We start from the raw sequence: 23,656 nt of genomic DNA, 5'->3' as shown, positions 1-23,656 counted from the left end.
ATGGGGAACTATTCCAGAGACTGACACGAGCCAGATGGGGAACTATTCCTGAGACACGAGCCAGATGGGGAACTATTCCTGAGACACGAGCCAGATGGGGAACTATTCCTGAGACACGAGCCAGATGGGGAACTATTCCTGAGACACCAGCCAGATGGGGAACTATTCCTGAGACACGAGCCAGAGGGGGAACTATTCCTGAGACACGAGCCAGATGCGGAACTATTCCTGAGACACGAGCCAGATGGGGAACTATTTCTGAAACACGAGCCAGATGGGGAACTATTCCAGAGACTCTGAGACATGAGCCAGATGGGGAACTATTCCAGAGACACGAGCCAGATGGGGAACTATTCCTGAGACACGAGCCAGATGGGGAACTATTCCTGAGACACGAGCCAGATGGGGAACTATTCCTGAGACACGAGCCAGATGGGGAACTATTCCTGAGACACGAGCCAGATGGGGAACTATTCCTGAGACTCTGAGACACGAGCCAGATGGGGAACCATTCCAGAGACACGAGCCATATGGGAAACTATTCCTGAGACACAAGCCAGATGGGGAACTATTTCTGAAACACGAGCCAGATGGGGAACTATTCCTGAGACTCTGAGACACGAGACAGATGGGGAACTATTCCAGAGACTGAGACACGAGCCAGATGGGGAACTATTCCAGAGACTGAGACACGAGCCAGATGGGGAACTATTTCTGAAACACGAGCCAGATGGGGAACTCTTCCTGAGACACGAGCCAGATGGGGAACTATTCCTGAGACACGAGCCAGATGGGGAGCTATTCCTGAGACACGAGCCAGATGGGGAGCTATTCCTGAGACTCTGAGACACGAGCCAGATGGATAACCATTCCAGAGACTGTGAGACACGAGCCAGATGGGGAACCATTCCCGAACCCGGAGAGCTGTATCCCAGTGATCTCGGTTTTAGACACGCAGCGGAAATACAAGTTTCAGGAGATGCTCAGAAACACGGCATTGGAATTAGGTTCTCTAATTCTATAAAATGGACACACAGAAGCACACACACACCTGATGAACCACATCTCAATTTCCTCTGAAATATTTGTGATTATAACCAAAGGCTTTTCTGCTCTCTCTTTTGTTAATTTGATTGGATGAATCCAGGAGATGGGAGGGGCTAATATATTATGAAGAGGGGTGGGTCTAGGGGAGAAGGAAGAAAGGGTGAAACCATCTATTCATTCAAGGTCAAAGTGTGAGATGTCAGGGAGTACATGACTTTAGGAATGTCCTCTTCAGAACTGGGGTCAGCTGAAGCCACAGAAGAGAGACCACAGGAGTGGCAGCCATCTTAGAAAACGAGAAGCGACAAAAGCCACACTGTTGACAAACTGAGCAAGATGGTGGCCACAGCTACATCCAGCCAAACCTAGTCACGCACACACACGCACGCACAAACACACACGCACAAACACACACATACATACATACATACATACATACATGCACACACATACATGCATACGTACATATGTAACAGTATAACTTTAGTCCGTCCCCTCGCCCCGACCAGGGCGCGAACCAGGGACTCTCTGCACACACAGACAACAGTCACCCACGAAGCATCGTTACCCATTGCTCCACAAAAGCCGCGGCCCACTACTTCAAGGTCTCAAAGCGAGTGACGTCACCGATTGAAACGCTATTAGCGCGCACCACCGCTAACTAGCTAGCCATTTCACATCGGTTACACATACATACATACATACACACACACATACACACATACACACACACACATACAAGAACACATACACACACACACACGCATACATGCATACATGCATACATACATACATACACACACACTAGAGGTCGACTGATAATGATTTTTCAACGCCCACACCGATACCGATTATTGGAGGACCAAAAGTGCCGATACCAATTAATCGGACAATTTTTTTGTGTTTTTTTGTTGTTGTAATAATGACAATTACAACAATACTGAATGAACACTTTTTTTAACTTAATATAATAGATCCCCAAAAAATATTTAGCCTCAAGTAAATAATGAAACATGTTCAATTTGGTTTAAATAATGCAAAAACAAAGTGTTGGAGAAGAAAGTAAAAGTGCAATATGTGCTATGTAAGAAAGCTAACGTTTCAGTTCCTTGCTCAGAACATGAGAACATATGAAATCTGGTGGTTCCTTTTAACATGAGTCTTCAATATTCCCAGGTAAGAAGTTTTAGGTTGTAGTTATTATAGGAATTATAGGACTATTTCCCTCTATACCATTTGTATTTCATTAACCTTTGGCGATTGGATGTTTTTATAGGCACTTTAGTATTGCCAGTGTAACAGTATAGCTTCCGTCCCTCTCCTCGCTCCTCTCTGGGCTCGAACCAACAACACAACGACAACAGCCACCATCGAAGCAGCGTTACCCATGCAGAGCAAGGGGAACAACTACTAGAAGGCTCAGAGTGAGTGACGTTTGAAACGCTATTAGCTCACGCTAACTAGCCAGCCATTTCACTTCGGTTACACCAGCCTCATCTCAGGAGTTGATAGGCTTGAAGTCATAAACAGTGCAATGCTTGACGCACAACGAAGAGCTGCTGGCAAAACGCACGAAAGTGCTGTTTGAAAGAATGTTTACGCGCCTGCTTCTGCCTACCACCGCTCAGTCAGATACTTAGATACTTGTAATCTTGTATGCTCAGTCAGATGCAACGCAGGACACGCTAGATAATATCTAGAAATATCATCAACCATGTGTAGTTAACTAGTGATTATGATTGATTGTTTTTTATAAGATAAGTTTAACTAGCTAGCAACTTACCTTGGCTTACTTCATTCACGTAACAGGCAGTCTCCTTGTGGAGTGCAACGAGAGAGAGGCAGGTCGTTATTGCGTTGGACTAGTTAACTGTAAGGTTGCAAGATTGGATCCCTCGAGCTGACAAGTGTTTGTTGAATTACAGGAGAGTGAGACCAAATCATGGACGCTGGACAGAGTGGATTTCAGTTGTAACAAAAAGGCAGTTTATTGAGTCAAAAGATATCTTGTCCTGCAGTTTAACGTGCACGGACCTAGTCATATAACTCAGTAAGGAGTCAGCTGAAAAGGGACCTAGACAGAGGTTGCAACAGATTTTATACATGGAATAATGTAGGTGGAGTCTTGTCGTGTTGGTCTTCTGACTGGTCCCGAAGAGTTGGAGGCGGGCCTGCTCCAGCCAGAGCAGGAGCCCCATTGGTGCACAGCAGAGTCCTCTGCTCTTGGCACCCGACCAGTAGAGGGGGAGTGAGGTGTGTGTGTTCGTGCGATGAAGTGTCTGTGTGTCCAGGAGTCTTGAGATAAGGGGAACTGAAACTGGCAGTTTATGGCTGGGGCTAGGGTGCTTCCTGTTTGGACAGGGGTGTGTGCAATGACTTGAGTCAGGCGGCTTAATATATGTGCTTGATATATGAGCTATGTATATGAATATGTGTATATATGACACAAGGTGAAAATCTGTTGTTCTGCCCCTGAACGAGGCCAGGCAGAACTGAATATTCTGTGATGGTTTGGAGCCTAGCCTCAGTCATTCATGCAACTATTTCAGCAGCCATGTTGGATGCCTAACTGCCTAACTATGACTGTGTCTGAAAAACAGAACAACCACCAAGTAATGACATGGCATTCAGCAGGAAATTGAGACCTTGAATTTCCGCAGGCAGCATATTTTTCATAAAGATATTGAACCCAACTAAAGTGTTTATGATGTATAAAGTATATGTGTGTGAAATGTGGGCATACTGTAGGAGGTAAACTGATAGTTAGGAAAGGAGAAGAGATGAGGAAAGTAGCACCTGCCTCGACTGTAACACCCATGACTAAACCCCTGCTCATACACAGTCCACACACACACACACACACACACACACACACACACACACACACACACACACTCATGGAGTCATTTAACATTCCCGAGAGCTGGTTATCATTCCCACCATAGGAGTCATGCCCATAAGAGACACAAGGGCACGTGCCCCCTCAGATTTGTCCTGTTTTTTTAAACATTTGTGATAGGGCCTCCTGAGTGGGGCAGTGGTCTAAGGCTCTGCATCACAGTGAAGCTGTGCCACTAGAGATTCTGGGTTTGAGTCCAGGCTCTGTCGCAGCCGGCCGTGACTGGGAGACCCATGGGGGTGGTGCACAATTGGCCCAGCGTCGTCCGGGTAAGGAGAGGGTTTGGCCGGCAGGGATATCCTTTTCTCATCGCGCTCTAGCGACTCTTGTGGCGGCCCGGACGCAGTGCACGCTGACACAGTCACCAGGTGTACGGTGTTTCCTCTGACACATCGGTGCGGCTGGCTTTTGGGTTAAGTGGGCAGTGTGTCTCTGTTGGGTTGTGTTTCGGCTCTCGAACTTCGCCTCTCCCCAGTCTGTACGGGAGTTGCAGCGATGAGACAAGACTGACTCCAAAATGACGTTAAATGACGTTATTTACCATTAATTCATATTGGACACAAAATGAACTGAAACACAACAAAAACAAACAGAAAATGCATCCAACAAGTTTGTAGAGTAGACTCTATGGCTCTGTGTGTTATCCTGTCCACTAACTTTATGGCTCTGTGTGTTATCCTGTCCACTAACTCTATGGCTCTGTGTGTTATCCTATCCACTAACTCTATGGCTTTGTGTGATATCCTGTCCACTAACTCTATGGCTCTGTGTGTTATCCTGTCCACTAATTCTATGGCTCTGTGTGTTATCCTGTCCACTATAATACTAATTATATGGCTCTGTGTGTTATCATGTCCACTAACTCTATGGCTCCGTGTGATATCCTGTCCACTATAATACTAACTCTATGGCTCTGTGTGTTATCCTGTCCACTAACTCTATGGCTCTGTGTGTTATCCTGTCCACTAATACTAATTCTATGGCTCTGTGTGTTATGCTGTCCACTAACTCTATGGCTCTGTGTGTTATCCTGTCCACTAACTCTATGGCTCTGTGTGTTATCCTGTCCACTAATTCTATGGCTCTGTGTGTTATCCTGTCCACTAATTCTATGGCTCTGTGTGTTATCATGTCCACTAACTCTATGGCTTTGTGTGTTATCCTGTCCACTATAATACTAACTCTATGGCTCTGTGTGTTATCCTGTCCACTAACTCTATGGCTCTGTGTTTTATCCTGTCCACTATAATACTAATTCTATGGCTCTGTGTGTTATCCTGTCCACTAACTCTATGGCTCTGTGTGTTTTCATGTCCACTAACTCTATGGCTCTGTGTGTTATCCTGTCCACTAACTCTATGGCTCTGTGTGATATCCTGTCCACTAACTCTATGGCTCTGTGTGATATCCTGTCCACTAACTCTATGGCTCTGTGTGTTATCCTGTCCACTAATACTAATTATATGGCTCTGTGTGTTATCCTGTCCTCTAATACTAATTATATGGCTCTGTGTGTTATCCTGTCCACTAATACTAATTATATGGCTCTGTGTGTTATCCTGTCCACTAACTCTATGGCTCTGTGTGTTATCCTGTCCACTAATATTAATTATATGGCTCTGTGTGTTATCCTGTCCACTAATACTAATTCTATGGCTCTGTGTGTTATCCTGTCCACTAATACTAATTCTATGGCTCTGTGTGTTATCCTGTCCACTAACTCTACGGCTCTGTGTGTTATCCTGTCCACTAACTATGGCTCTGTGTGTTATCCTGTCCACTAATACTAACTCTATGGCTCTGTGTGTTATCATGTCCACTAACTCTATGGCTCTGTGTGTTATCATGTCCACTAACTCTATGGCTCTGTGTGTTATCCTGTTCACTAACTCTATGGCTCTGTGTGTTATCCTGTCCTCTAATACTAACTCTATGGCTCTGTGTGTTATCCTGTCCTCTAATACTAACTATATGGCTCTGTGTGTTATCCTGTCCACTAACTCTATGGCTCTGTGTGTTATCCTGTCCACTAACTCTATGGCTCTGTGTGTTATCCTGTCCACTAATACGAATTCTATGGCTCTGTGTGTTATCCTGTCCACTAATACGAATTCTATGGCTCTGTGTGTTATCCTGTCCACTAATACGAATTCTATGGCTCTGTGTGTTTGTCTCTCTGACGCACCACGAGTGAGGGATGTCACTATGTCATTTCAGTGGAATTTTACCCCAGTGACATCACATAGTCTCTACTGTGTCTCTGTAAGAGATTGTGTGTGTATCTGGTTGGTTTCTCTCTCCTCCCCAGTCAGATTAACACTGCACAAGCTGAGAGGGTGGAATATTATCTTGATTGTGCTTCATTAAATCCCCCCCCCTCCCTCCCCAATAGAAGTAAAAAAAGATAAGACAAGGAGAATGCTGGCAGGGATCATGTACCCCAGGAGATACCTATATTAAAAAATAGAGCTCTCGCAGACTTATTCCAGTCACTCTTTTTGTGACTGTAGTGGTTTCATGCCTCCTACATCCCTGTTTCTTTAACCCCAAGGTTTTTCTCAGTGTGGCCAAGCATGACATCATGGGCCCAGAAAAATACTTGACACACTTTGGCGGTGATTTCAGACTTCACCCAAAACCACCGTGTAATGATGCACATGTTTATGCCATCTATTCATTTTGTCTTTTTCAGCCCGCTAACAAACAAAAACTTGACCGTCAAACAGTGGGCATCATATGATGGGGGAGTTTGTCAAAGCCCAATAATTACTGTTTAACACAGCTGACCAGATTTACATTGTAATTCTCATTCTCTTCACTGTTCTTAACTTCCTATTCCTTTCTATCCTTTGTTTTTTCATTTTCAGTACCATCTTCTGCGTTTGTTGGTTCTTTATTATAGTTCAGTGCATTTATGGAGTTTTCAGTTATTTTCAGTTACTTCACACTCTATTCCTCAGTCCATCGCTCTACATCTGCGTGCCTCTCATTTCTTCTCTACATCTGTGTGCCTCATTTCCTCTCTACATATGTGTGCCTCATTTCCTCTCTACATCTGTGTGCCTCATTTCCTCTCTACATCTGTGTGCCTCATTTCCTCTCTACATTTGCATGCCTCTCATTGCCTCTCTACATCTGCATGCCTCTCATTTCCTCTCTACATCTGCGTGCCTCTCATTTCCTCTACATCTGCATGCCTCTCATTGCCTCTCTACATCTGCATGAAAGTGAATGAGTCTGAATTGGTTAGCGGGATGGAAGAGAGGAGAGACTGAGAAAGGGGTAGTGAGCGGGATAGAAGAGGGATGGGGTAGAGAGGAAGAGGGAGGGATGAGAGAGAGAGAGAGAGAGAGAGAGAGAGAGAGAGAGAGAGAGAGAGAGAGAGAGAGAGAGAGAGAGAGAGAGAGAGAGAGAGAGAGAGAGAGAGAGAGAGAGAGAGAGAGAGAGAGAGAGAGAGAGAGAGAGAGAGAGAGAGAGAGAGAGAGAGAGAGAGAGAGAGAGAGAGGGATGGAAAGAGAGGAGAGAGAGGAGGGATGGAAAAGAGAGGAGAGAGAGGAGGGATGGAAAAGAGAGGAGAGAGAGGAGGGATGGAAAAGAGAGGAGAGAGAGGAGGGATAGGAGGGAGGGGAGAGAGGAGGGATAGGAGGGAGGGGAGAGAGGAGGGATGGAAGAGAGAGGGGGAGAGAGGAGGGAAGTGATAGGGGGGAGACAAAGTAGAAAACATTTAGGTCAATGTTCTCTGGTTTCACTCCTGGAAACCATTCAAAGGATTCTCTTGATCAGAGTTTGATGATTGGTGGATTACTTTCATCTGGGGTGTTGGTGCTGGACTGCAGCAGACATGTTCACACCCCATGGTTCCTAAAAGGACGCTCCCAAATCATTCCAATTTGTTACTTGACAAGTTCCAAAACGCCAACTGTTAATTGCTTGTCCGGTTTTGTTCCTTCTCGTGGTTTTATTGATCAAGAGGTTTTTCTCAAGCTGTCCCAAAGCCACAGCTTCTTAAGGCAGTGTAGCAATATACCTGGCCAACGACCTGTAATTAGCCTACATCCAACCCCTTTAACCAAGGGTCTAAATATCACGCCTTATCGGCTAATGTAAACCTGTCTGTCGACCTCTCCTCTTTTTCTCTCTGTCCTTCTCTCTCTCTATCCATCTTTCCCTCTCTCTAGCTCACCCTCAGTTTAGAGAGGCAACTCATCTCATCATTTTTGTTGTTTGATGTGGTGTTTTTTTAAACTCTCAGATGATCGTTCTCCCTCTGTTTATCTTTCTCCCTCTGTTTATCGTTCTCCCTCTCAGTTTATCTTTCTCCCTCTCAGTTTATCTTTCTCCCTCTCAGTTTATCTTTCTCCCTCTCAGTTTATCTTTCTCCCTCTGTTTATCTTTCTCCCTCTGTTTATCTTTCTCCCTCTCAGTTTATCGTTCTCCCTCTCAGTTTATCTTTCTCCCTCTGTTTATCTTTCTCCCTCTGTTTATCTTTCTCCCTCTCAGTTTATCGTTCTCCCTCTCAGTTTATCTTTCTCCCTCTGTTTATCTTTCTCCCTCTCAGTTTATCTTTCTCCCTCTGTTTATCTTTCTCCCTCTCAGTTTATCGTTCTCCCTCTCAGTTTATCTTTCTCCCTCTGTTTATCTTTCTCCCTCTCAGTTTATCGTTCTCCCTCTCAGTTTATCGTTCTCCCTCTGTTTATCTTTCTCCCTCAGTTTATCTTTCTCCCTCTCAGTTTATCGTTCTCCCTCTGTTTATCTTTCTCCCTCTCAGTTTATCGTTCTCCCTCTCAGTTCAGTTTATCATTCTCCCTCTGTTTATCGTTCTCCCTCTGTTTATCGTTCTCCCTCTCAGTTCAGTTTATCGTTCTCCCTCTGTTTATCGTTCTCCCTCTCAGTTTATCGTTCTCCCTCTGTTTATCTTTCTCCCTCTGTTTATCTTTCTCCCTCTCAGTTTATCTTTCTCCCTCTCAGTTTATCTTTCTCCCTCTCAGTTTATCGTTCTCCCTCTGTTTATCGTTCTCCCTCTCAGTTTATCGTTCTCCCTCTGTTTATCTTTCTCCCTCTGTTTATCTTTCTCCCTCTCAGTTTATCTTTCTCCCTCTCAGTTTATCTTTCTCCCTCTCAGTTTATCTTTCTCCCTCTCAGTTTATCGTTCTCCCTCTCAGTTCAGTTTATCATTCTCCCTCTGTTTATCTTTCTCCCTCTCAGTTTATCGTTCTCCCTCTCAGTTCAGTTTATCATTCTCCCTCTGTTTATCGTTCTCCCTCTGTTTATCGTTCTCCCTCTCAGTTTATCTTTCTCCCTCTCAGTTTATCTTTCTCCCTCTCAGTTTATCGTTCTCCCTCTCAGTTTATCGTTCTCCCTCTGTTTATCTTTCTCCCTCTCTGTTTATCTTTCTCCCTCTCAGTTTATCGTTCTCCCTCTCAATTTATCGTTCTCCCTCTGTTTATCGTTCTCCCTCTGTTTATCTTTCTCCCTCTCAGTTTATCTTTCTCCCTCTCAGTTTATCGTTCTCCCTCTCAGTTTATCTTTCTCCCTCTCAGTTTATCTTTCTCCCTCTCAGTTTATCGTTCTCCCTCTGTTTATCTTTCTCCCTCAGTTTATCTTTCTCCCTCTCAGTTTATCTTTCTCCCTCTCAGTTTATCTTTCTCCCTCTCAGTTTATCTTTCTCCCTCTGTTTATCTTTCTCCCTCTCAGTTTATCGTTCTCCCTCTCAGTTTATCTTTCTCCCTCTCAGTTTATCGTTCTCCCTCTCAGTTTATCGTTCTCCCTCTCAGTTTATCGTTCTCCCTCTCAGTTTATCGTTCTCCCTCTGTTTATCGTTCTCCCTCTCAGTTTATCGTTCTCCCTCTCAGTTTATCTTTCTCCCTCTCAGTTTATCTTTCTCACTCTCAGTTTATCTTTCTCCCTCTCAGTTTATCGTTCTCCCTCTCAGTTTATCTTTCTCCCTCTCCCAGAAATGATTCCCCGGAACCCTGTCATTTGACACAGCCGCCATGTTTAGGTCCTCGGGCGAAAAATCTGAAACTCAAATGTTGTATGTGAAAATGTTTTGTATGTGCTTGTGGGTACTAAGAGATCGTTTGGCGTTGGTTCAGAGGCATGAATCTGCAGAGGTTCTTTCTGGAAGTGTGTGGGACTGGGAGGATGGGAGTGCTTTCCAGACCTGTGTTAAGTTAATTAACAGCCGAGACACACACACACACCCCACTGCCCTCAGTTTAGTCATGGTACACAGATGTAAATATCCAACTGTTTAGTAGGACTGTGTAGAGCAGATGTAAATATCCAACTGTTTAGTAGGACTGTGTAGAGCAGATGTAAATGTCCAACTGTTTAGTAGGACTGTGTAGAGCAGATGTAAATATCCAACTGTTTAGTAGGACTGTGTAGAGCAGATGTAAATGTCCAACTGTTTAGTAGGACTGTGTAGAGCAGATGTAAATGTCCAACTGTTTAGTAGGACTGTGTAGAGCAGATGTAAATATCCAACTGTTTAGTAGGACTGTGTAGAGCAGATGTAAATATCCAACTGTTTAGTAGGACTGTGTAGAACAGATGTACTGTAAATATCCAACTGTTTAGTAGGACTGTGTAGAATAGATGTAAATATCCAACTGTTTAGTAGGACTGTGTAGAGCAGATGTAAATATCCAACTGTTTAGTAGGACTGTGTAGAGCAGATGTAAATATCCAACTGTTTAGTAGGACTGTGTAGAGCAGATGTAAATATCCAACTGTTTAGTAGGACTGTGTAGAACAGATGTAAATATCCAACTGTTTAGTAGGACTGTGTAGAGCAGATGTAAATATCCAACTGTTTAGTAGGACTGTGTAGAGCAGATGTAAATATCCAACTGTTTAGTAGGACTGTGTATAACAGATGTAAATATCCAACTGTTTAGTAGGACTGTGTAGAGCAGATGTAAATGTCCAACTGTTTAGTAGGACTGTGTAGAGCAGATGTAAATATCCAACTGTTTAGTAGGACTGTGTAGAACAGTAAGGAATAGCATACAAAGGCATACATCATTCAAATCACCAGGTGTGTGTGTGTTTAAGGTGAGCCCAGTACTGGACAGTGTGATGTTGACCCCAGACCACACAGCAAAACATTATTAGTTAGTGTCACCGGTCATAACCAATACTTTACCCTGTCTAATCACTGTGTATGCATATGTGTGTGTCTATGCATGCTTGTGTGTGTGTGTCTATGCATGCTTGTGTGTGCGTGTCTATGCATGCTTGTGTGTGTGTGTGTGTGTGTGTGTGTCTATGCATGCGTGTGTGTCTATGCTTGCTTGTGTGTGTGTGTGTGTCTATGCATGCTTGTGTGTGTGTGTGTGTGTCTATGCATGCGTGTGTCTATGCTTGCTTGTGTGTGTATGTGTGTCCATGCATGCGTGTGTGTGTGTGTGTGTGTGTATATACGTGAGCAGAGGGTGGTGGAGAGCATATAGGGGCAGGGCCAGTGAGCAGGAAGGGGTGTGGCTGGTGAGAGGGACAGTATAAATGATGACAGTTATTCAGTCACAGGTACACTGCAGTCAGCCTAGCCTAAGAGAGAGAATACTAAGTGTGTATGTACATGTATGTGTGTGTGTGTTCAAATGAGAGAGAGAGAGTGTGTGTGTGCCACTCTGAGTGCTCTGTAAGACTAGGCAGTGTAAGGTTTGTGCAAGTTCACTTTGCTTGTGTCACGGACCTCTCTGCCCAACTGAGAGAACAGTGTGTGTGTGTGTGTGTGTCTGGTAGAAAGAGAGAGACCCAAACAGTGTGTCTATTTCCTTGACTCAGCATTGTAGCATCATCCGTAGCATCCTCAGTCTGTTGCCAGGGCAACTGAGTCCAAGTCCACTGCCAGTCTGGGGTGAGTTTGCCCACTCCTCTCTCTCTCTCTCGCTCTCTCTCTCTCTCTCTCTCTCTCTGTCTCTCTCTCTGTCTCTGCCTCTGTCTCTGTCTCTCTGTCTCTGTCTCTCTGTCTCGGTCTCGGTCTCTGTGGTTTATTGACCACAGAGAGGAGAGGAATCCTCTGAAAGTTAATTGTTCCTTTATTTAGCTGCTGGACAACTTTCCACTTTGTCTCAGTGGAACAGCACAGAGAAGGAAGGAGGGAGAGCGAGAGCGTTGCAGAGAGAGGGACGGAGGGAGAGAGAGCGCGTTGCAGAGAGAAGGAAGGAAGGAGGGAGAGAGAGCGTTGCAGAGAGAGGGACGGAGGGAGAGAGAGCGTTGGAGAGAGAGAGCGTTGCAGAGAGAGGGAAGGAGGGAGAGAGAGAGCGTTGCAGAGAGAGGGAAGGAGGGAGAGAGAGCGCGTTGCAGAGAGATGGACTGAGGGAGAGAGAGCGTTGCAGAGAGAGGGACGGAGGGAGAGAGAGGGAAGGAGGGAGAGAGAGGGAAGGAGAGAGAGAGAGCGTTGCACAGAGAAGGAAGGAAGGATGGAGAGAGAGAGCGTTGCAGAAAGTAGGAAGGAAGGAGGGAGAGAGAGCGTTGCAGAGAGAGGGAAGGAGGGAGAGAGAACATTGCAGAGAGAAGGAAGGAGGGAGAGAGAGAGGGAAGGAGGAAGAGAGAGGGAAGGAGGGAGAGAGAGCATTGCAGAGAGAGGGACGGAGGGAATGGGGCATTTTAGGTCAGGAGAGTTTAATGGCTCACTCTCTTTTCCATTGAAACATCTCTCCTGATGTCTAGTTTTAAGCCTTTTTATGATAGAGACAAAAATGTGGTCGGAGGCTCCATATAGAGGGTGTGACACAATTGCGGAGCCTCCAGAGGCCAAATGGAGCTCCGTACCACAATGCAGGGGGCTCCGTATACCTCCGGTCAGGGCTTTGTGATGGCCACTCCACTCCAAGGTTGCAAGATCGAATCCCTGAGCTGACAAGGTAAAAGGTCCTATCTGTTGTTCTGCCCCTGAACAAGGCAGTTAACCCACTGTTCCTAGGCCGTCATTGAAAATAAGAGTTTGTTCTTAACTGACCTGCCTAGTTAAATACCTGGACTTTGTTGTCCTTAAGTCATTTTGCCACAACTTTAGAAGTATGCTTGGGGTCATTGTCCATCTCTTGGAGACAGAAACGCGTCTCCTTCCTGAGCGGTATGACGGCTGCGTGGTCCCATGGTGTTTATACTTGCATACTATTGTTTGTACAGATGAACGTGTTACCTTCAGGCGTTTGGAAATTGCTCCCAAGGATGAACCAGAATTGTGGAGATCTTGGCAGATTTATTTTGAGTTTCCCATGATGTCAAGCAAAGAGGCACTGAGTTTGAAGGTACATCCACAGGTACACCTCCAGTTGACTCAAATGATGTCAATTAGCCTATCAGAAGCTTCTAAAGCCATGACATAATTTTCTGGAAATTTCCAAGGTGTTTAGAGGCACAGTCAACTTAGTGTATGTAAACTTCTGACCCACTGGAATTGTGATACAGGGAAATTTAAGTGAAATAATCTGTCTGTAAACGATTGTTGGAAAAATGACTTGTGTCATGCACAAAGTAGATGTCCTAACCGACTTTCCAAAACTATAGTTTGTTAACAAGACATTTGTGGAGTTGTTGAAAAACGAGTTTTAATGACTCCAACCTAAGTGTATGTAAACTTCCGACTTCAACTGTAATTATATGATGTATTCTTAGAAACCTCCATGACCAAACTATCTATTTGTGGCTCTGCTGTCACCTCAGAATATCTCTTTGTGTCACTGTCTGACCTGTGTCCACTGTCCATGAACAATGGCTGTTACCTCAATACTATTTACCAGCCTGTACCTGTCTCTCAGTCATTGTTGTGACAGTATTTATTATGTCAGGTTGTTACTGTAATGATTCAGGAGTGTGTTATGTCAGGTTATTACTGTAATGATTCAGGAGTGTGTTATGTCAGGTTGTTACTGTAATGATTCAGGAGTGTGTTATGTCAGGTTGTTACTGTAATGATTCAGGAGTGTGTTATGTCGGGTTATTACTGTAATGATTCAGGAGTGTGTTATGTCAGGTTATTACTGTAATGATTCAGGAGTGTGTTATGTCAGGTTGTTACTGTAATGATTCAGGAGTGTGTTATGTCAGGTTATTACTGTAATGATTCAGGAGTGTGTTATGTCGGGTTATTACTGTAATGATTCAGGAGTGTGTTATGTCGGGTTATTACTGTAATGATTCAGGAGTGTGTTATGTCGGGTTATTACTGTAATGAATCAGGAGTGTGTTATGTCAGGTTATTACTGTAATGATTCAGGAGTGTGTTATGTTGGGTTATTACTGTAATGAATCAGGAGTGTGTTATGTCAGGTTGTTACTGTAATGATTCAGGAGTGTGTTATGTCGGGTTATTACTGTAATGAATCAGGAGTGTGTTATGTCAGGTTATTACTGTAATGATTCAGGAGTGTGTTATGTCGGGTTATTACTGTAATGATTCAGGAGTGTGTTATGTCAGGTTATTACTGTAATGATTCAGGAGTGTGTTATGTCAGGTTGTTACTGTAATGATTCAGGAGTGTGTTATGTCGGGTTATTACTGTAATGATTCAGCAGTGTGTTATGTTGGGTTATTACTGTAATGATTCAGGAGTGTGTTATGTCGGGTTATTACTGTAATGATTCAGGAGTGTGTTATGTCGGGTTATTACTGTAATGATTCAGGAGTGTGTTATGTTGGGTTATTACTGTAATGAATCAGGAGTGTGTTATGTCAGGTTGTTACTGTAATGATTCAGGAGTGTGTTATGTCGGGTTATTACTGTAATGAATCAGGAGTGTGTTATGTCAGGTTATTACTGTAATGATTCAGGAGTGTGTTATGTCAGGTTGTTCCTGTAAACAGCAAGTAATGCAGATGTAGAAGCACGGTGGCTAGGAAAAACTCCCTAGAAAGGCATTAACCTAGGAAGAACCTAGAGAGGAACCAGGCTATGATGGGTGGCCAGTCCTCTTCTGGCTGTGCCGGGTGGAGATTATAACAGAACATGGCCAAGATGTTCAAACGTTCATAAATGACCAGCATGGTCAAATAATAATAATCACAGTGGTTGTAGAGGGTGCAACAGGTCAGCACCTCAGGAGTAAATGTCAGTTGGCTTTTCATAGCCGATCATTCAGAGTTAGAGGCATCAGGTGCGGTAGAGAGAGAGAGAGTCAAAAACAGCAGGTCTGGGACAAGGTAGCATGTCCTGTGAACAGGTCAGTGTTCCATACCACAGGCAGAACATTTGAAACTGGAGCAGCAGCACGGCCAGGTGGACTGGGGACAACAAGGAGTCATCAGGCCAGGTAGTCCTGAGGCATGGTCCTAGGGCTCCGGTCCTCCGGGAGGGAGAGAGAATTAGAGGGATCCTAGTTAAATTCACACAGGACACCGGATAAGACAGGAGAAGTACTCCAGATATCACAGATTGACCCCAGCCCCCTGACACATGTTGAATCACGCTTTAGTCAGAGGTCTATCTCTTCAGGCAAAACCAGACTTCTTGATTATGCATTCGATTTCCTCCCTGACTATAGCTCACCCGTTGTCCCATGATCCTCTCTTTTCTAGATCATATGTTCATAGAAGAATACCTGGATGAAGATGAGGAACCACCTTTGCTGCTCAGCTCTTGTCCTTCTCACGGTGTGTGTGTGTGTGTGTGTGTGTGTGTGTGTGTGTGTGTGTGTGTGTGTGTGTGTGTGTGTGTGTGTGTGTGTCATTATTTGTGTCACTGATCTGTGTGTGTATTCCAGGTGTTTGGCACTGGAGGGACTGTAGCCGTGCAGTGTCGGTGGGGGGAGGGGTGTGTGTGTCTGGAGTGCCCCAGTGGCCAAGAGCCAATCAAGGTAGGACAGAAGATCTAACATAACTCACCTCTCATTACCCTGTCATCCTAACTCACCTCTCATTACCCTGTCATCCTAACTCACCTCTCATTACCCTGTCATCCTAACTCACCTCTCATTACCCTGTCATCCTATCTCACCTCTCATTACCCAGTCATCCTAACTCACCTCTCATTACCCTGTCATCCTAACTCACCTCTCATTACCCTGTCATCCTAACTCACCTCTCATTACCCAGTCATCCTAACTCACCTCTCATTACCCTGTCATCCTAACTCACCTCTCATTACCCAGTCATCCTAAATCACCTCTCATTACCCTGTCATCCTAACTCACCTCTCATTACCCTGTCATCCTAACTCACCTCTCATTACCCTGTCATCCTAACTCACCTCTCATTACCCTGTCATCCTAACTCACCTCTCATTACCCTGTCATCCTAACTCACCTCTCATTACCCTGTCATCCTAACTCACCTCTCATTACCCTGTCATCCTAACTCACCTCTCATTACCCTGTCATCCTAACTCAGCTCTCATTAAACCTGTCATCCTAACTCACCTCTCATTACCCTGTCATCCTAACTCACCTCTCATTACCCTGTCATCCTAACTCACCTCTCATTACCCTGTCATCCTAACTCACCTCTCATTACCCAGTCATCCTAACTCACCTCTCATTACCCTGTCATCCTAACTCACCTCTCATTACCCTGTCATCCTAACTCACCTCTCATTACCCTGTCATCCTAACTCACCTCTCATTACCCTGTCATCCTAAATGTATTTTTATAACTCACTTGTCACTATACAGGCCAAACCCCCCACCCTATCTTCCACTACATTACCACCGTGGATCCCTCTGTCAACAGAGGCCACCTCTCCACTTTCTCCTCCTTCTCACTGCATGGAAGTTGTGTTTCTCCCCACTGGGAACAGATGTCAATTCAACGTCTACTCCACGTTGGTTCAACGTAGTTTCATTGAAATGACGGTGAAACAACTTTGAAACAACTTTTCCCAGTGGGTCTGCTCTTATTTTAGATACGACCAATATGCAGATGTAGGATCTTAATTTGATCACTCTTTTGTTGCTGAGAATTTTCCTGCAGGGTAGGAAGAACAGATGAGCTTGGATTAACATAAATTCACTGAAAACCTACGTTAACACATGGTTATATTGACAGTATTCCACTTTACATGTGGCGTTCTTTTGTCCAATAGACTAACCACCGATGAAGCAACATCATGGACTATACGTTAAAATCCTGTTGCTGCAGGATTGTTTTGCCACGACAGCACTGGTCAAATTAAGATCCCACATCTGTACTATGTTTTTGTTAATTTGTTGATACATGCCTAATATATATATACAGTTGAAGTCGGAGGTTTACATAAACTTAGGTTGGAGTCATTAAAACTCCATTTTCAACCACTCCACAAATTTCTTGTTAACAAACTATAGTTTTGGCAAGTCGGTTAGGACATCTACTTTGTGCATGACACAAGTCATTTTTCCAACAATTGTTTTCAGACAGATTATTTCACTTATAATTTCACTGTATCACAATTCCAGTGGATCAGAAGTTTACATACACTAAGTTAACTGTGCCTTTAAACAGCTTGTAAAATTCCAGAAAATGATGTCATGGCTTTAGAAGCGTCTGATAGGCTAATTGACATAATTTTAGTCAATTGGAGGTCTACCTGTGGATGTATTTCAAGGCCTACCTTCAAACTCAGTGCCTCTTTGTTTGACATCATGAGAAAATCAAAAGAAATCAGCCAAGACCTCAGAGAAATAATTGTAGACCTCCACAAGTCTGGTTCATACTTGGGAGCAATTTCCAATCGTCTGAAGTTACCACGTTCATCTTTACAAACAATAGTATGCAAGTATAAACACCATGGGACCACGCAGCCGTCATACCACTCAGGAAGGAGATTAATGTACTTTGGTGCGAAAAGTGCAAATCGATCCCAGAACAACAGCAACGGACCTTGGGAAAATGCTGGAGGAAACAGGTACAAAAGTATCTATATCCACAGTAAAATGAGTCCTATATCGACATAACCTGAAAGGCCACTCAGCAAGGAGTAAAAACCGCCGTAAAAAAGCCAGACTACGGTTTGCAACCGCACATGGGGACAAAGATCTTACTTTTTGGAGAAATGTCCTCTGGTCTGATGAAACAAAAATAGAACTGTTTGGCCATAATGACCATCGTTATGTTTGGAAGAAAAAGGGGGACGCTTGCAAGCCGAAGAACACCATCCCAACCGTGAAGCACGGGGGTGGCAGCATCATGTTGTGGGGGTGCTTTGCTGCAGGAGGAACTGGGGCACTTCACAAAATAGATGGCATCATGAGGCAGGAAAATTATGTGGATGTCTTGAGATGTTGCTTCAATATATCAGTCAGGAAGTTAAAGCTTGGTCGTAAATGGGTCTTCCAAATGGACAATGACCCCAAGAATACTTCCAAAGTTGTTGCAAAATGGATTAAGGACAACAAAGTCAAGGTATTGGAGTGGCCATCACAAAGCCCTGACCTCAATCCTATAGAAAATGTGTGGGCAGAACTGAAAAAGTGTTTTGCGAGCAAGGAGGCCTACAAACCTGACTCAGTTACACCAGCTGTGTCAGGAGGAATGGGCCAAAATTCACCCAACTTATTGTGGGAAGCTTGTGGAAGGCTACCCTAAACGTTTGACCCAAGTTAAACAATTTAAAGACAATACTACCAAATACTAATTGAGTGTATGTAAACGTCTGACCCACTGGGAATGTGATGAAAGAAATAAAAGCTGAAATAAATAATTATCTCTACTATTATTCTGTTTCACATTCTTAAAATAATGTGGTGATCTTAACTAACAGGGATGTTTTGCTAGGATTAAATGTCAGGAATTTTGAAAAAATGAGTTTAAATTTATTTGACTAAGGTGTGAACTTCCAACATCAACTGTATATATAAAAAATAATCGGTTTCATATGAAAATGTGTACATATGAATCCGAAAAATAGGTAATGTATCTTAGTTTCTGTCCAAAACGGCAGTGTTAGTTATTTTGGAACACCTTATTGAACAGGCTTGCTGGCAGGTCGAGGGGCCAGGCGAGGCGATCCGATGCCAATCTTGTCCAGCTGGTACTTTTTCGGACAGCTATGACTCTGATCAATGCCGCCCACATTCCTCCTGTGGGGTCCTCAACAAAAAGGTTGTGACCTCTGGTACATCGCACTCTGATGCTGTCTGCGGAGACTGTCTGTATGGGTATGTATCCACATACAAGACAATCTCTACCCTCTCCCTTTGTAATCTCAATATTCACCAAACAAGTTCGACAAGTACCAACAAGTACCAACAAGCACCAACAAGCATGTGTTTTTCTTCATAAGCCACATTAGATACAGGCAAAACGGTTGAATGATTCTTCTGCTGTAAAACAATACTGCAACACAATAATCTCTCTCTCTCAGTGGCCCTGCTTAGTAAACAGGTGTATTACTGTAGTCATACATCTCCATATATAGACACCAGCCCAGCTACCTAACTGTAGCACTGAAGTATCAAATCAAATCGAATTGTTCACATGTGTTTAGCAGATGTTATTTGCGGGTGTATCGAAATGCTTGTATCCTGACCAGTCACTGTATAGCCCGGTTAGCATGTCTCTACCCTCCGACCAGGACCACCACTCTCTACAGAAATAGACTGTTGACCTTTAAATATGGTCAGTTGGAAAAGTTTTACTTACTAGGACTGTGATATGTGGTTGTCTCACCTAGCTACCTTAAGACGAATGCACCAATAGTAAGTTTGTCTGGATAAGAGCGTCTGCTAAATGACCATGATATGAATACACTACTATGATAACATGGTATTGTTCTGTTGTGATATTAATATGTGCCTGTGTTGGTGCCACCAGGTTCCACGCCACTGCTGGGAGGACAGCCTCCACCCTGGCCTGTGTGAGAGGTGAGTGTGGACAGAATCAATATCACGCCAACAAATAGTTGAATCTGTTATGTTTTCACTGGAGGAATAATGGTTTTAACAGGGCCGTATTCTCTCACTTTCTCTCTCCCCAGCCCCCCCTGCCCAGTCTACCCACGTGCGCGTGGTGCGTACGGTGGATAAGGGCTCGACGGGCAGTGGCGGCCTGCCGGTGAACGGTACAGCAGTACGGAGCCCGGAGGAGAAGAGTACAGAGTATGCAGTGTTCGCCCTGGTGCCAATCTTCTGTGTGATGGGACTCCTGGGGATCCTCATCTGTAATATCCTCAAGAAGAAAGGATACAACTGCACTGCTGAGAAGGAGGGAGGAGATGAGGAGAATGCTACACCACAGAAAGAGGGTGAGCGAGAGAGACACAGAGAGAGACACAGAGAGAGACACAGAGAGAGACACAGAGAGAGACACAGAGAGAGACACAGAGAGAGAGAGAGACAGAGACAGAGAGAGAGAGACAGAGACAGAGAGAGAGAGAGACAGAGAGAGAGAGACAGAGAGAGAGAGACAGAGAGAGAGAGACAGAGAGAGAGAGACAGAGAGAGAGAGACAGAGAGAGAGAGACAGAGAGAGAGAGACAGAGAGAGAGACACAGAGAGAGAGACACAGAGACAGAGACAGAGACACAGAGACAGAGACACAGAGACAGAGACAGAGACACAGAGAGAGAGACACAGAGACAGAGACAGAGACAGACACAGACACAGACACAGAGACACAGACACAGACACAGAGACACAGACACAGAGACACAGACACAGAGACACAGACACAGACACAGAGACACAGACACAGAGACACAGGTATCTGGGCTGTGCCTTTTAGATTTTCTCTTGAATAAGTGTTTTCAAGGGTCCTTACAACAATGAATGAACTGATATTTTGGATGACCAGAGGAGACACCAGGGCCCAGTTTTTCATAACCAGAGGAGATACCAGGGCCCAGTTTGTTATGACCAGAGGAGACACCAGGGCCCAGTTTTATATGACCAGAGGAGACACCAGGGCCCAGTTTTTCATGACCAGAGGAGACACCAGAGCACAGTTTTTCATGACCAGAGGAGACACCAGGGCCTAGTTTTTCATGACCAGAGGAGACACCAGGGCCTAGTTTTTCATGACCAGAGGAGACACCAGAGCCCAGTTTTTCATGACCAGAGGAGACACCAGAACCCAGTTTTTCATGACCAGAGGAGACACCAGGGCCCAGTTTTTCATGACCAGAGGAGACACCAGGGCCCAGTTTTTCATGACCAGAGGAGACACCAGGGCCCAGTTTTTCATGACCAGAAGAGACACCAGGGCCCAGTTTTTCATGACCAGAGGAGACACCAGGGCCCAGTTTTTCATGACCAGAGGAGACACCAGGGCCCAGTTTTTCATGACCAGAGGAGATACCAGGGCCCAGTTTTTCATGACCAGAGGAGACACCAGGGCCCAGTTTTTCATGACCAGAGGAGACACCAGGGCCCAGTTTTTCATGACCAGAGGAGACACCAGGGCCCAGTTTTTCATGACCAGAGGAGACACCAGGGCCCAGTTTTTCATAATTATCCGGATCCTTTAATCCTTTTATTTGGTATCCAGCCTTTTAATCGCTGTTGAGCCTGTTTTTTTTTTTAGAAAATAATCGGATAAGATAATTCTGATCCAGATACCACAATATCAAGATCAAAGAATCTGGATAGATTTTTAGTGCTTTGAACAGTACTACGCCTTGCCATCTACTGGTCGGGTTGTGGTACTACATCTACACATTTCTTTACCTTTATTTAACCAGGTAGGCTAGTTGAGAACAAGTTCTCATTTGCAACTGCGACCTGGCCAAGATAAAGCGTAGCAATTCGACACATACAACAACACAGAGTTGCACATGGAATAAACAAAACATACAGTCAATAATACAGTAGAACAAAAGAAAACAAAAAGTCTATGTACAGTGAGTGTAAATGAGGTGAGATAAGGGAGTTAAGGCAATAAATAGGCCATGGTGGTGAAGTAATTACAATATAGCAATTAAACACTGGAGTGGTAGATGTGCAGAAGATGAATGTGCAAGTAGAGATACTGGGGTGCAAAGGAACAAGATAAATAAATAAATACCAGTATGGGGATGAGGTAGGTAGATAGATGGGCTGTTTACAGATGGGTTATGTACAGGTGCAGTGATCTGTGAGCTGCTCTGACAGCTGGTGCTTAAAGCTAGTGAGGAGATATGAGTCTCCAGCTTCAGTGATTTTTGCAGTTCGTTCCAGTCATTGGCAGCAGAGAACTGTAAGGAAAGACGACCAAAGGAGGAATTGGCTTTGGGGGTGACCAGTGAGATATACCTCCTGGAGCGCGTGCTACGAGTGGGTGCTGCTATGGTGACCAGTGAGCTGAGATAAGGCGGGGCTTTACCTAGCAAAGACTTGTAGATAACCTGTAGCCAGTGGGTTTGGCGACGAGTATGAAGCGAGGGCCAACCAACGAGAGCGTACAGGTCGCAATGGTGGGTAGTGTATGGGGCTTTGGTGACAAAATGGATTGCACTGTGATAGACTGCATCCAGTTTGTGAGTAGAGTGCTGGAGGCTATTTTATAGATGACATCACCGAAGTCGAGGATCAGTAGGATGGTCAGTTTTACAAGAGTATGTTTGGCAGCATGAGTGAAGGATGCTTTGTTGTGAAATAGGAAGCCAATTCTAGATTTAATTTTGGATTGTAGATGTTTGATGTGGGTCTGGAAGGAGAGTTTACAGTCTAACCAGACACCTAGGTATTTGTAGTTGTCCACATATTCTAAGTCAGAGCCGTCCAGAGTAGTGATGTTGGACTGGCGGGTAGGTGCAGACAGCGATCGGTTGAAGAGCATGCATTTAGTTTTACTAGCATTTAAGAGCAATTGGAGGCAACGGAAGGAGAGTTGTATGGCATTGAAGGTTAGGTAACACAGTGTCCAAAGAGGGGTCAGAAGTATACAGAATGGTGTCATCTGCGTAGAGGTGGATCGGAGAATCACCAGCAGCAAGAGCAACATCATTGATGTATACAGAGAAGAGATTCGGCCCGAGGATTGAACCCTGTGGCCCCATAGAGACTGCCAGAGGTCCGGACAACAGGCCCTCCAATTTGACACACTGAACTCTTATCAGAGAAGTAGTTGGTAAACCAGGCGAGGCAATCATTTGAGAAACCAAGGCTGTCGAGTCTGCCGATGAGGATGTGGTGATTGACAGAGTCAAAAGCCTTGGCCAGGTCGATGAAGACGGCTGCACAGTAATGGCTCTTATCGATGGCGGTTAAGATATCGTTTAGGACCTTGAGCGTGGCTGAGGTGCACCCATGACCAGCTCTGAAACCAGATTGCATAGTGGAGAAGGTACGGTGGGATCCTTTAATGACATACAATCCTGATTTAAGGTTAGATTGGATTACCAAATCCTTATCCCTATTCCAGAGGATCAGAATCACATTTTTCAGATTAGAAAAATCCCAATTCTAACATTTAACCCTATCCTATTGTCAAAATTAGATCATATCACTTTACAAAAACTGGGTCTCGACAGTAACCCTGACTCCTCAGACTCTATTTCAAACCTGGCATCTATTTTCAAAGCCTTCCCCCAATATGGGTAACCTAGTTTTAGCTCTTCAATGGTTGTTTAGAAAGGCACACATCTTTATACGTAAGGGGACACTCATGGGCATCACATGTCCTGTTGCTCACACACTGGGAAGCAGAACACAAGGAGGGCCCTGAATGAACATACGATTATGTCTCTAAGGGCAGAGGGAAATGAAGGTCCTCTGGTACAGACGGTAGCTGTGTCACGACTACACCTCTCACAATCCCAGGGCACAAACACATCTCTTCTTTCAGCCCTTTTCATAGACAGTAGT

The 23,656-nt window shown here is 44.5% G+C and overlaps 1 protein-coding gene across 1 annotated transcript in view; it reads left to right on the top strand.

The window, feature by feature from the left end:
• LOC139386326 (tumor necrosis factor receptor superfamily member 19L-like) overlaps positions 1–23,656 on the top strand; it is a 51,881-nt gene that overhangs the window by 10,926 nt on the left and 17,299 nt on the right. The window contains exons 2-6 of the mRNA XM_071131849.1: positions 15,480–15,554; positions 15,665–15,757; positions 18,849–19,033; positions 19,689–19,738; positions 19,852–20,118. Coding sequence (XP_070987950.1) covers positions 15,507–15,554; positions 15,665–15,757; positions 18,849–19,033; positions 19,689–19,738; positions 19,852–20,118 — 643 coding nt within the window. The 5' untranslated portion in view covers positions 15,480–15,506. The remainder of the gene's footprint in view (positions 1–15,479; positions 15,555–15,664; positions 15,758–18,848; positions 19,034–19,688; positions 19,739–19,851; positions 20,119–23,656) is intronic.

The sequence above is a fragment of the Oncorhynchus clarkii genome, chromosome 27 (assembly GCF_045791955.1).
Source record: "Oncorhynchus clarkii lewisi isolate Uvic-CL-2024 chromosome 27, UVic_Ocla_1.0, whole genome shotgun sequence".
NCBI lineage: Eukaryota > Metazoa > Chordata > Actinopteri > Salmoniformes > Salmonidae > Oncorhynchus > Oncorhynchus clarkii.
Note: the sequence above shows the minus strand (reverse complement) of the source record. Positions and strands in the feature narration are given on the sequence as shown.